The sequence below is a fragment of the Chanodichthys erythropterus genome, chromosome 4 (assembly GCF_024489055.1).
Source record: "Chanodichthys erythropterus isolate Z2021 chromosome 4, ASM2448905v1, whole genome shotgun sequence".
Lineage (NCBI taxonomy): Eukaryota > Metazoa > Chordata > Actinopteri > Cypriniformes > Xenocyprididae > Chanodichthys > Chanodichthys erythropterus.
In genome coordinates, this window is record NC_090224.1 from 11,771,311 (window position 1) to 11,784,596 (window position 13,286).

The window sequence follows — 13,286 nt, forward strand, 5'->3', positions numbered from 1 at the left end:
TATACTGAGAAACTGATGTCTATACGTTTTTGTTTTGTTTTCTACAGCTTCCGTGTGAAAGAGGTTTACCTGCCACAAGCGAGAGTAATGTTGTTGAATACGACACCGACTGACAGAAGGAAGAAATTCTTCAAGCATTAAGAGTTGTTCACTTCACCGCTTGCTTACTGTTGCCTTGCTGAATTCACTTCCGCTCTTTGAGTTTGCGTAGTTTACGGGAACATGATTGGTGCGGCCCCACAACGCTCAATGCGTACGGATACTACGCATTCTAGTTTGGGAAAATGGCGGAGCTCAAGGAGGTGGACGCCGAGCAACTTCACCAGGAGGACGCCAATATAAAAGGCAAAATATTTTGAATTAATAATGATAAATTAATTCAAACGTGTTTTGTAGGTTCATTAGATAACACTCAGTATTCAGAAATTTTGTAATTTTATGCTATTTATTCTTAATGCGACTTCAAAACTGCTGAAGTAAATATAGGCCTCCTCACGGAGCTCCACCATAGGACCTAGGTGTAAATAATGTAAATGTTTAAAACGTTTCCGTATCTCAGCGCATATAGACAAAGAACGGACATGTCAGTAGGTTGCAAAAACTTTAAATCAATAGATGCATTCTCTGAGTTAAACAATAAATCGTGAATTACAGTAATGTTTAAATGTAGCAAATGGTCTTACCGCGGAGCTCCGCAGTAGGGCCGTTCTGCTTGGAAACATCAGCCTCAGAAAGCGGGATTGGTTACTCCATGGAAATGTACATGGGCTAACATATGAGGGCGCTCCAGTATTGTTGTTGTATTTTTATATCGTTTTCTTCATTAGTGTCTGCAATGCGAGCGGTGCACTGAAATCCATCTTAAGTCCTGAGACTTTTCTGCAAAACTCAACCACAACATCTAAACATAATCCATTCAAACTACGTTTTGTAATTTCCTGTAATATAAATGAGAACAAAAGTCAAAATTATGACATAGTAAGTGATAAATATGAGTCATTATGATATAAAAAGTCAAAATTATGACAACATAATTATGATAAAGTCTTAATTATTAAAAAAAAATTGTCTCTTTATGTAATATTTTAACTTTTCTACCTCATAATTTTTATTTTTTATAATTATGATTTATCAAAGCATAATTTATTTTTCTCATGTGACCAAATCTAACCAATCCAAATTGTTCACACAATAAATCCTGAAATTATTATTTCTTTTATAGTTTTTAATATGTATTATTTCCAGAAGTATTTTCTAATATTAACATTGAAAGTCTTGGTCTGGAACAAGTGTGAAACAATAAAATCCATATATTAAAAAAGCTTTTTTAAAAATTAAGATATTGTACCAAGGCAATTTTAATCTGGTATTCATTTAACAAAAAGACAAAAATTGTTATAATAGAAAATCAACCCCTGGGACATAAAAATGACTGTTATTTGAAGAAACACCCAATTCTGTTTTCAACACTGTGGTGATTGTACAGTAAGACCAATTGAATGCATCTGTAATTTTCATCAAAGTGAAATATATAATATTTAATTTTTAAAAATATTTAATTGAATATATTTTATTGGAAAAGGAAAACTGGCTCGTCTTTAAGTTTGTTTCAATATACACTATTTTGCTGAAGTTTTAATTTGCTGTTTGTATTAACAGACACTGGGGCTGATACTAGTGAGATGCTTGCTGAATCTGTGGAGCGTGATCAAGCGCCCACTCAAGCAGCAGCTACTAATCCAGTGAAAACAGAGGCCAAAAATGGACAGACATCCTCCGCTGTTGTGTCAGGTAAATATTCAACAGTTTATGATGATTATCACACTCCTCAGACAGGATTAAAATCATTGAATTGAAATCATCTGTCTTTGTTTCAGAAAGACATGTCTCTATTCAAACCACACTGGAGGGGCTTGAAACGCTTGTGGATTTAAATGGAGGTACTTAAACCAAAAGTACCTGTTTATTCTGTCTGTTTATTAAAACCACCAGCAGACCACTTGAATCTGAAGCTAATCAGTATCTCTGTTCACTGACAGCCGGGAGAAAGTCTTGTCCATTGTGTCCGGAAGAGAAATTTAAGGCCTGTTACAGTCATAAACTTAGACGACACCTGCAGAACCTGCACTGGAAAGTTTATGTGGAATTTGAAGGTAAACTGTTCCCTTTGGCACCAAATTTTCTTTTCCAACACGCATTTGAAAGCTGTTGCCTCGGGTTAGCAGCTAATACATGTGTGAAAATTTTGCTGGGGTGAACTAACTTTGTTTCCTCTTCTGCAGGCCAAAGGATGTGCATCTGCCATCTGCCTTGCCGACAACTCAAGTCCAGTCTAGGCTCTGACCAGGTAAGATGATGTGTTATAAAGGGTTTTTTTTTTGTTCCCCATACATACCCCTGGGCTGTAATTATATTGACATAGAAGAAAATAAAAAGTCTTTCTATTCTAAAGTGATGGTAGAGATGCTGATTAAATTTATTTATAATTAGGGGCCAAGCACCGAAGGTGCTTAGGCACCTATTGTTATTGTTGGCGTTCCGTACGCTTATTAGGGGCCAAGCACCGAAGGTGCTTAGGCACCTATTGTTATTGTTGGCGTTCCGTACGCTTATTATTATTCTTCCGCTTCTTCTTCCGCTCTTGAAGTCTATGGCAGCCCATAGAACCGCTTGCGGGAAAGTTGTGAAATTTGGCACACAGTTAGAGGACAGTCTGACCTTTGTCCATAGCAAATTTGGAGTCTCTAACTCAATCCCTCTAGCGCCATCAGCTGTCCAAAGTTGCACTTATGTTTATGTTAATAACTTTTGAACCATAAGGGCTAGAAACAAAATTCTTTTTTCCTCTGATTCCTTGGGTCAAGACGAATCGATTGCACCATATGACGTCATTTTCCGTCATGAAAATTTTTCCGCCATTTTGAATTTTCTGAAAAACGTACTTTTTCGAACTCCTCCTAGGTTGCATCAATTTTCACGAAAATTGAACCAGATCATCTTCAGACCATGCCGACAAAATGTTATGGAATTCAAGTTGATTTCTCAAACCGTTTTCGAAAAACACGCAAACGAATTGTACGTAGTGCTTGCGAAAATAGACATAAGGCTGTATCTCCGCAACGCTTTATCGTATTCAGACCAAACTTGGTAACTGTCATCACAAGCATGACCTGAGGCAACATGCAGCGTTTCTTGGCGCAGCGCCACCTAGTGGTGCGGAGATATGAAAAATGGCTATTTTTACTTATAACTTCTGATGGGTTTGGCCAAAAATCATGAATTTGGTCTCGTTGGATTCGGGGAATCATGCCGAGTCGAATGATATCCAATTTTCCCATATTGGACATTTTGGCCGTCGGCCATTTTAAATTTGGTGCTAAAATGCTGTATTTTACGAACGCATTAGCGTATCGTTATGAAACTCGGTATGGGTCATCAGCACAATGCCCTGAAGGAGCATACCAAGTTTAGGACCAGCGCCACCTTGTGGTCAAAAGTTATAACAAAATTTACAAAAATGCTAATAACTTTTGACTATATTAACCGATTGTAATGAAACTGTTTTCAGTAGATTCCTTGGGTCATGCTGAGAACATAGATATCAAACTTTCCATAGTCAGCTGAACTTCCTGTCCGCCATATTGTTTTTTCTTTAAAAACCTACTTTTTCGAACTCCTCCTAGACCGTTGCTCCGATTTTCACCAAAATCGAACCGTATCATCTTCAGACCATGCTGACAAAAAGTTATGGATTTCAAGTCGATAAGTCAAACCGTTTTCGTATACCAGAGCAACGAATTTGAGGCATGATGCAAAAATGAGTCTTGAAGCTGTATCTCTGCAATGCTTTATCATATTCAGACCAAACTTGGTATGTGTCATCACAAGCATGACCTGAGGCATCATACAATGTTTCAGCACAGCGCCACCTACTGGAGTGGAGATATGAAAAATGGCTGTTTTTGCTTATAACTTCTGATGGGTTTGACCAAAATTCATAAATTTGGTATGGTTCATCAGGACAATGCCCTGAAGGAGCCTGAGAAGTTTCGGACCAGCACCACCTTGTGGTCAAAAGTTATAACAAAATTGACAAAAATGCTAATAACTTTTGATAATATCTACCGATTGTAATGAAACTGGTCTCAATAGATTCCTTGGGTCATGCTGAGAACATAGATATCAAATTTGCCATATTCAGCTGAACTTCCTGTCCGCCATATTGTTTTTCTTTAAAAACCTACTTTTTCAAACCTCCTAGACCTTTGCTCCGATTTTCACCAAAATTGAACCGTATCATCTTCAGACCATGCCGACAAAAAGTTATGGATTTCAAGTTGATAAGTCAAACCGTTTTCGTATACCGGAGCAAAGAATTTGAGAGATGATGCAAAAATTACTCTTGAAGCTGTATCTCTACAATGCTTTGACATATTCAGACCAAACTTGGTACGTGTCATCACAAGCATGACCTGAGGCATCATACAGTGTTTCGGCGCAGCGCCACCTACTGGAGTGGAGATATGAAAAATGGCTATTTTTGCTTATAACTTCTGATGGGTTTGACCAAAATTCATTAATTTGGTATGGGTCATCAGGACAATGCCCTGAAGCAGCCTGAGAAGTTTCGGACCAGCGCCACCTCGTGCTCAAAAGTTATAACAAACTTGACAAAAATGCTAATAACTTTTTTTTCTAATTGCTCACTGCTGCTGTTGGTCTGATGCTCACGGCCATGTTGGCTGGCTTCTTGTGCCGTTTTTGTGCTTGGCCCCGTAATTGCTGCTTGCAGCTATATTTATTATTCTTCCGCTTCTTCTTCCGCTCTTGAAGTCTATGGCAGCCCATAGAACCGCTTGCGGGAAAGTTGTGAAATTTGGCACACAGTTAGAGGACAGTCTGACCTTTGTCCATAGCAAATTTGGAGTCTCTAACTCAATCCCTCTAGCGCCATCAGCTGTCCAAAGTTGCACTTATGTTTATGTTAATAACTTTTGAACCATAAGGGCTAGAAACAAAATTCTTTTTTCCTCTGATTCCTTGGGTCAAGACGAATCGATTGCACCATATGACGTCATTTTCCGTCATGAAAATTTTTCCGCCATTTTGAATTTTCTGAAAAACGTACTTTTTCGAACTCCTCCTAGGGCCGTTACTCCAATTTTCACGAAAATTGAACCAGATCATCTTCAGACCATGCCGACAAAATGTTATGGAATTCAAGTTGATTTCTCAAACCGTTTTCGAAAAACACGCAAACGAATTGTACGTAGTGCTTGCGAAAATAGACATAAGGCTGTATCTCCGCAACGCTTTATCGTATTCAGACCAAACTTGGTAACCGTCATCACAAGCATGACCTGAGGCAACATGCAGCGTTTCGGCGCAGCGCCACCTAGTGGTGCGGAGATATGAAAAATGGCTATTTTTACTTATAACTTCTGATGGGTTTGGCCAAAAATCATGAATTTGGTCTCGTTGGATTCGGGGAATCATGCCGAGTCGAATGATATCCAATTTTCCCATATTGGACATTTTGGCCGTCGGCCATTTTAAATTTGGTGCTAAAATGCTGTATTTTACGAACGCATTAGCGTATCGTTATGAAACTCGGTATGGGTCATCAGCACAATGCCCTGAAGGAGCATACCAAGTTTAGGACCAGCGCCACCTTGTGGTCAAAAGTTATAACAAAATTTACAAAAATGCTAATAACTTTTGACTATATTAACCGATTGTAATGAAACTGTTTTCAGTAGATTCCTTGGGTCATGCTGAGAACATAGATATCAAACTTTCCATAGTCAGCTGAACTTCCTGTCCGCCATATTGTTTTTCTTTAAAAACCTACTTTTTCGAACTCCTCCTAGGCCGTTGCTCCGATTTTCACCAAAATCGAACCGTATCATCTTCAGACCATGCTGACAAAAAGTTATGGATTTCAAGTCGATAAGTCAAACCGTTTTCGTATACCAGAGCAACGAATTTGAGGCATGATGCAAAAATGACTCTTGAAGCTGTATCTCTGCAATGCTTTATCATATTCAGACCAAACTTGGTATGTGTCATCACAAGCATGACCTGAGGCATCATACAATGTTTCAGCACAGCGCCACCTACTGGAGTGGAGATATGAAAAATGGCTGTTTTTGCTTATAACTTCTGATGGGTTTGACCAAAATTCATAAATTTGGTATGGTTCATCAGGACAATGCCCTGAAGGAGCCTGAGAAGTTTCGGACCAGCACCACCTTGTGGTCAAAAGTTATAACAAAATTGACAAAAATGCTAATAACTTTTGATAATATCTACCGATTGTAATGAAACTGGTCTCAATAGATTCCTTGGGTCATGCTGAGAACATAGATATCAAATTTGCCATATTCAGCTGAACTTCCTGTCCGCCATATTGTTTTTCTTTAAAAACCTACTTTTTCAAACTCCTCCTAGACCTTTGCTCCGATTTTCACCAAAATTGAACCGTATCATCTTCAGACCATGCCGACAAAAAGTTATGGATTTCAAGTTGATAAGTCAAACCGTTTTCGTATACCGGAGCAAAGAATTTGAGAGATGATGCAAAAATTACTCTTGAAGCTGTATCTCTACAATGCTTTGACATATTCAGACCAAACTTGGTACGTGTCATCACAAGCATGACCTGAGGCATCATACAGTGTTTCGGCGCAGCGCCACCTACTGGAGTGGAGATATGAAAAATGGCTATTTTTGCTTATAACTTCTGATGGGTTTGACCAAAATTCATTAATTTGGTATGGGTCATCAGGACAATGCCCTGAAGCAGCCTGAGAAGTTTCGGACCAGTGCCACCTCGTGCTCAAAAGTTATAACAAACTTGACAAAAATGCTAATAACTTTTTTTTCTAATTGCTCACTGCTGCTGTTGGTCTGATGCTCACGGCCATGTTGGCTGGCTTCTTGTGCCGTTTTTGTGCTTGGCCCCGTAATTGCTGCTTGCAGCTATATTTTATAATTGTTATTCTAAGCTTTGTGAAGCCTGTTCGATTACAATGATTGAACCTCATTATCATATATATATATATATAATTAATTATAAAAAATTGTTGAAATGTAATTTATTACTGTGATGGCAAAGCTGAATTTTCAGCATCCATTACTTTAGTCTGCAGTGTCACATGATCCTTCAGAAATCATTCTAATATGCTGATTTGGTGCTCAAGAAACATTTCTTATTGTTTTCAGTGTTGAAAACAGTTGTGCTGCTTAATATTTTTGTGGAAACTGTGAAATATTTGATGAAAGCAAACAACATTTATTTGAAATAGAAATAATTATAAATGACTTTACTGTCTCTTTTTATTAATTTAATGCATCCTTATTGAATAAAAGAAAAATATCCACTGACCCCAGACTTTTGAATGGTAGTGTATGCAAATATACAGCCATAGGCCCGTAGTCCTATTTGCCTGTAGTTGGGCAGTACAGATCTAAAAGCTTTTTATCTGTGCCAGTTTTTCAGGAAAAATTATATTTTACAAAATCACATCCTCTTGGATAAATATATTTATGTAATGTTTTTTCTCCAGACTCAAAGCAGACTTGTGGCTCACTACCACTGTGTGGTTTGTTCAGTGACTATTGCTCGCAAGACAGACATGATCAGTCATCTCAAACGCCACTTCAACAAGGGTGAGACAGAGGCCAGCTATTCAGGCAGCTCAGATGTACCCTTTGAAGAACCTGGTGAGCCTTAACTCTACTGATGTTTAAATGCTTCCTCATTTGATGCGCTTTACTGACATGACAGATAATTGTGCATTTGTGCTGACAACGCCACAGAGGGTGAGACAATAGCTATTAAAAGAGAACCGCATAAACTGGATGCCAGTTTGTTGATGTGGAATAATGTAGATGTTGGGATTGTTTTCATGAAAATAAAAGTTCCATTCAAGTTTAATTTCCTTTTATCTTGTGCCTTTTAAAGGGTTAATTCTCCCAAAAATGAAAATTCTGTCATTTATTACTCACCCTCATGTCGTTCCACACCCGTAAGACCTTCATTCATCTTCGGAACACAAAATTAAGATATTTTTGATGAAATCCGATGGCTTAGTGAGGCCTCCATTGCCAGCACTGTCACCGAACATTATTTTCATTTTTGGGTGAACTAACCCTTTAACCTTTTAGATTTTTCAGGTAGGGTAAGAATAGGCAAATCTAAATAAAACCATACAGCACTCAGCTGCTCACAGGATGAAGTTCTTCAGGATTAATATGAAAGATCCCGTTGTGGATCATGTTCATGCCTTGGCCTTTGGTTTTTATTTTAAAGTAAGTCTCACAGGAGGCGGTTGTAACAATAACATGCTTTAATTTGTTACAGTACTAAGGAGTTAATTCATTCAACTGCTTATTAAAGTAATTATGTAGGCAGCATCTGAAGGGTGTTGTAGTCCTCAGCTTTTTTACAGTTTTCAAGGATGCTATTCCTATGCATTTTGTCAATATTTAATCTCAGTTAATTTTACCAAATTATTTGTCTGCATTGATTCCCTATGTCTTTCTCAGTCCCATGTGGACAGGCTTATGAGATTATGAAAGAATTGGGCACCAATGTCCAGCTCCTGCCCAACCACACCACACCCCAGAAGACAGACACCTACTTCAGCCGCAAGATGAAGACAAACAGGTTTGAGAAGAATTTTATTTGACAACTCGTTATGAGGTTTCAATGCGTACCTTGTCTCTCTCATGTTACAATAAAATAATTTAATTGTACTTTAGCATCTTAAATGTAACTTTGGCTGATGTTATACTTAATAATATACTTATTTTTCTATAACTACACAATATTTAGAAAGACAAATAATTAAAAAAATATTGGCCTACCTATGGGTCATGGACACCCTGTTGAAAAACCCTAAAATTGTCAATTTAATAATAATAAAAAAAAAAAATCCTCATACTTTCATTGTGCTGATTGTTTAATTATTGATTAAAATTAGACATAATCTCTGTGTGATTGTTGTAGGCAGCTGGTGTTCTGCTCTCTCGCTGTTCTTGCTGAGGAAAGGAATCCACTCGAATGTCTCGATGCCTTTGGAGCGACTGGTAGGAAATTTACTGTACAGAAAGAGCTAAAAGCTCATGATGATAATAAATAGCACTGCTCAGTTTTTGCTCTGAATGATTTGATAAAAATGAAAGGGTCATCATATACATATTTGCATACAAATGAATCCTTTTTGTAGGTATCATGGGTTTGCAGTGGGCAAAGCATCTGCGCAACTCTGTAAAGGTTACAATAAATGACATAAGCGAAGCTTGCGTGAAGATGATTAAGGAGAACTGTCATCTGAACCACATCCGAGTAGAGGGTGCTCGTACGGGCCGGCAGCTAGACGGAGCGGGAGATGCAGACTCGCCCGTTGCCTCCGTGGAGGTGGTGAAGATGGACGCCAATGTCATCATGCACCTGAGACCCTTTGACTACATGTGAGTGAGAAACAGATGAACTGTTAGTCATAATAACTGTACCCATGATTATTATATTATTATTATTTAAATCAGACACCTTGACCCATTTGGAACGTCTGTAAACTATTTGGATGCTGCTTTTCGCAACGTTCGGAACCTGGGCATAGTCTCTGTGACGTCGACAGACACCGGTTCGCTTTACTCTAAATCCCTGAACGTGACACTTCGACATTACGGTTGCCAGATAGTCCGAACCGAGTATTACAGGGAACTGGCAGCACGTATGGTATTGGCATCAGTTGCCAGGTGAGCAGGTCTTTCTCAAATGAATCAACATACACATATATATTTTATTAGACAGTTTGCAAACAGTCTTGTTAATGCACGTATTTCCAGGGCGGCCGCACGCTGCAACAAAGGGATTGAAGTGCTGTTGGCCGTGGCTCTTGAGCACTTTGTCCTCGTAGTGGTGCGAGTTCTTAGAGGGCCCACCCAGGCAGACGAGTCCGCTAAGAAACTGCGGCAGCTGTTGCACTGCCAGTGGTGTGAAGAAAGGGTGTTTCTCAAGCCAGGAAGCATGGTGGAAGGTGAGAAAGCACTTGTACAAACAAAGAGCTGCATCCTGATGGCATTCCTGCACCCTAAATAGTCGAGCATGGCACCAGTAATGGAAAGGTCTTGGGTTTGTTCCTCAGAGAATATATGAACTGATCAAAAATATAATTGCCAAATCCATAAATAGTCCAAGCTTAAATAATCATGTTCGTGCTTATGGTATCAACAGAAAACCTGTACAGACAACTGCCCTGCCAGTGCCATGGGAGTATGCCAGGAAAAACGGCGGTAGAGATTGGACCACTTTGGTGAGATGATGTCATTTGTGTTTTTGTTCATAAAACACTTGATAATGCTTACTTCCTTCATTCGCTCATTATTTTTTTCTTCTTTTTTAACCCTTTGTTTTTCCATCCACCAGGGCTGGTCCTCTGTTTAACACTGGATTTCTGAGGCGGATGTTGGTGGCAACAGTGCAGCACAATATGGAAGACATCCAGCCTGTGGTGAAGACGCTCATCTGTGAAGCTGACTGCACCACTCTCAAACCTTTCCCGGTCCCAGGATTCTCTGCCTTATCCAATCAAGGTGTGTTTGGGTGTGCATGTTTTTGCCCATCTTTTTTTTTTCAGTAATCTTCTGGTTATTCAACGTTAATACAACTAGCGATGAAACATCTGAACCTTTTTTTGAGCCACCTTTTCCTTGTATTAATTTGACCCTTTTTTTTTTGTCTCTAGTGGAGTGTGGTGTGGTCATAAAAACTTTACAGAAGGTTGAAGAGGCGGATACATCTGACCAGTCGGGTATTTGTTGTTTGCTGTTCTGTGGGATTTAACTGTTCCTATGTTATCCCTAGGGTTTATGGTGGGATAAAAGCTGAAATTGATTAAAGTGTATTTTCTTTCACTCTATGTGTTCAGGGAAAAGAAAGACCACAGGGGAGGACTGTGGGAATGTGCTGAAGAAAGTCAAATCAGATACATCTTTGGAGCATCCAGCGTTCTACTACAGCATCCATCGGCACAGCATCCGCGGCATGAACATGCCTAAGTTAGTCAGCGCAAACTTCTCCATACGCTGTCATGTATTGATGCATACAAATGTCATAATGCACGCAGAATCTGACTGACAGAGTTTTTTCCCCTCTCTCAGGTTGAATAAGTTCCTGCAGTATCTCACAGAGGCCGGGTTCAGAGTGAGCCGCACACACTTTGACCCAACAGGCGTGCGGACCGACGCCACCCTGGCACAGTTTAAGGAAGTGCTTACAAAATACAGTGTGCCTACCTACTCATCCACCCCTCAGAGCAGCGCTGTCAGCTCAGACCGACGTCAAACTCTCTGACTTCAGATACTGTGCTTTTGAGAGTTTGGATAGCACAGAGGTCAACTGTGGCTATTTTTATTGAAGAATTTTCCTGTTCATTTAAAATTTTTCAGTGACAACTTAAACAAGTTCTGGATAAGAAACAACAGTTTCATCTGAATGAAAAGGGTTGTTACAAATTTGTCAACGTTTTTTGAGGATTGCACTGTGGCTTTGACCCATTAAGGGCTTCGTAGTATTTGATTGATCAGTATGTGTTGATGGTGATGCAGTATTGACTGTTTGGTTTTTGAATTTTTAATTCCTAAAAATATTTATAAAGACTCTGTCAAAGCTTTATATTGATTTTACCTGATCTGATTTTCTATTTCACTTCATTTTTGCTTCAGTTCTTTCCCAAATTGTGCTGTGTAACATCAATAAAACATTTCACATCATATGTGTATATTATAATTTATATTATATAATTATAATATTATATATTTTAATTTGCGAACTCTGACCTAGTGCTTGGGTGAAAGTTTTACCTCAAAAACTACTGAAAATTGAGCATATTTTTAGGTCCATTAATAAATTCCCAGAGAATTCTCATCAATGCATTCTTAAAGGTGATAAAGAAGATTTTTTCGTCGACTGAGAATCCAAAGACTGTTACTGAGTTTTTGAAATGAGCGCATGCTCAAAGGAACGCCTCCCAAAACTTGTGCACGAGTATTGGAACGCGAGTGTTTACCATCGGCATCCGCTGTGTCGTGTTAGTGGATTCATTATGTCGGACTCACCGCAGGTAACTCATAATCTGCAGTTGTTACTCCTGTCACCTGACAAAAACATCGCATGCAGCGCCTGTGGAGTGTGGAAAGTTACTGGAGCGCGCAGCCGCGCACGTCTCTCACAAGGAACGTCACGGCAGTGATTGACAAGCCAGAGGGCCAATCGCGTAAACGATTGGCTGATGTTTTTAAGGCCCTAACTTGTGCACAGATGATGTATATTAATATTGTTCCTTTCAGTGCACCTAATAAATAGTCTTTTATCAGTTAGTAAAGACAGTTTCAAGTAATATTGCAAAAATGTATAAAACAAAACATCCTCTTTAGCACCTTTAACTTTTGAGCTTTTTTATTCAGTGTGTGGTATATTATAGAATAATATATATATATATATATATATATATATATATATATATGTTTTTTTTTTTTTTACAGCAATTAGAATTCAGGAAAATGTGCTTTATTGTTATGCAAATGTCACAAAACAAATCATGGTGCGAATAGGCTCCATTTTTAGTTTTTTTTATGTGTAGTGTGAAATAAGGCTCAAATGTGTTCACGGGTTTTCTATGATTCATCAGCTTGAGTATGACGTGTGAAAAGTCTTAATAGAGCCACACCAGCTTTATTTGCATAGTACAATGTCTAGACCTCCCCGAAATGCACTAAAATTAACTTACTGGTTTGACAATTTGAATAGAAACCGTTTGTGATAATAGACTTCAATGGAATCAAGTCTGTCTAGTATGCCACACAAGTACTGTATTTCACAATCAAAGATGTAACAAAACATACCATAGTTCTTCCTTGAAGTAGTATGAGTCTCTTCCATGGAAATTCTGGTAACTTTGATCACAGCTCTGATACTCTTGCATATTCACAGAGAAGCCTGATTTATAAAACACATCATATACCATGTTATTTTCATGAAATCATAGGCCGTGTGTCAAAACTTAGTGAACTGCCTACCTAGACAGAATTTTGGGCATCACAGGTTGTCAAGGTAAACATCTCCTTTCAAAAGACAGCCCTTGAGTGTCTCCATGCAGCTGTCTCATTCATGCCACTCCCACAGTCCTGAAATATAACACCTGCTTTCGGATTCTCCCTCAGTAGTGAATACAGTGACATTGAATCAACTTCAAGAGAGCTCACCTGAACTAAGCAGA

At 38.7% G+C, this 13,286-nt stretch overlaps 2 protein-coding genes across 3 annotated transcripts in view; one reads left to right on the forward strand and one right to left on the reverse strand.

The window, feature by feature from the left end:
- swt1 (SWT1 RNA endoribonuclease homolog) overlaps positions 1–195 on the reverse strand; it is a 26,351-nt gene extending 26,156 nt beyond the window's left edge. Inside the window, exon 1 of the mRNA XM_067384104.1 lies at positions 70–195. The gene's annotated coding sequence lies outside the window, so the exon portion shown is untranslated. The remainder of the gene's footprint in view (positions 1–69) is intronic.
- On the forward strand, positions 171–11,827 carry trmt1l (tRNA methyltransferase 1-like). Of its 2 annotated transcripts, XM_067384105.1 has the most exons (16): positions 171–345; positions 1,660–1,791; positions 1,878–1,940; positions 2,040–2,153; positions 2,283–2,347; positions 7,569–7,725; positions 8,551–8,671; positions 9,014–9,093; positions 9,234–9,477; positions 9,553–9,765; positions 9,856–10,046; positions 10,244–10,322; positions 10,436–10,602; positions 10,755–10,820; positions 10,938–11,067; positions 11,170–11,822. In XM_067384105.1, the coding sequence occupies exons 1-16, from the start codon at positions 285–287 to the stop codon at positions 11,360–11,362; spliced, it is 2,076 nt and encodes a 691-aa protein (XP_067240206.1). In that variant the 5' UTR covers positions 171–284; the 3' UTR covers positions 11,363–11,822. The 2 variants fall into 2 exon arrangements, with proteins under 2 accessions (XP_067240206.1, XP_067240207.1); XM_067384106.1 differs by lacking the exon at positions 9,553–9,765 and having other exon boundaries at positions 11,170–11,827.
- The last annotated feature ends 1,459 nt before the right edge of the window (positions 11,828–13,286 follow it).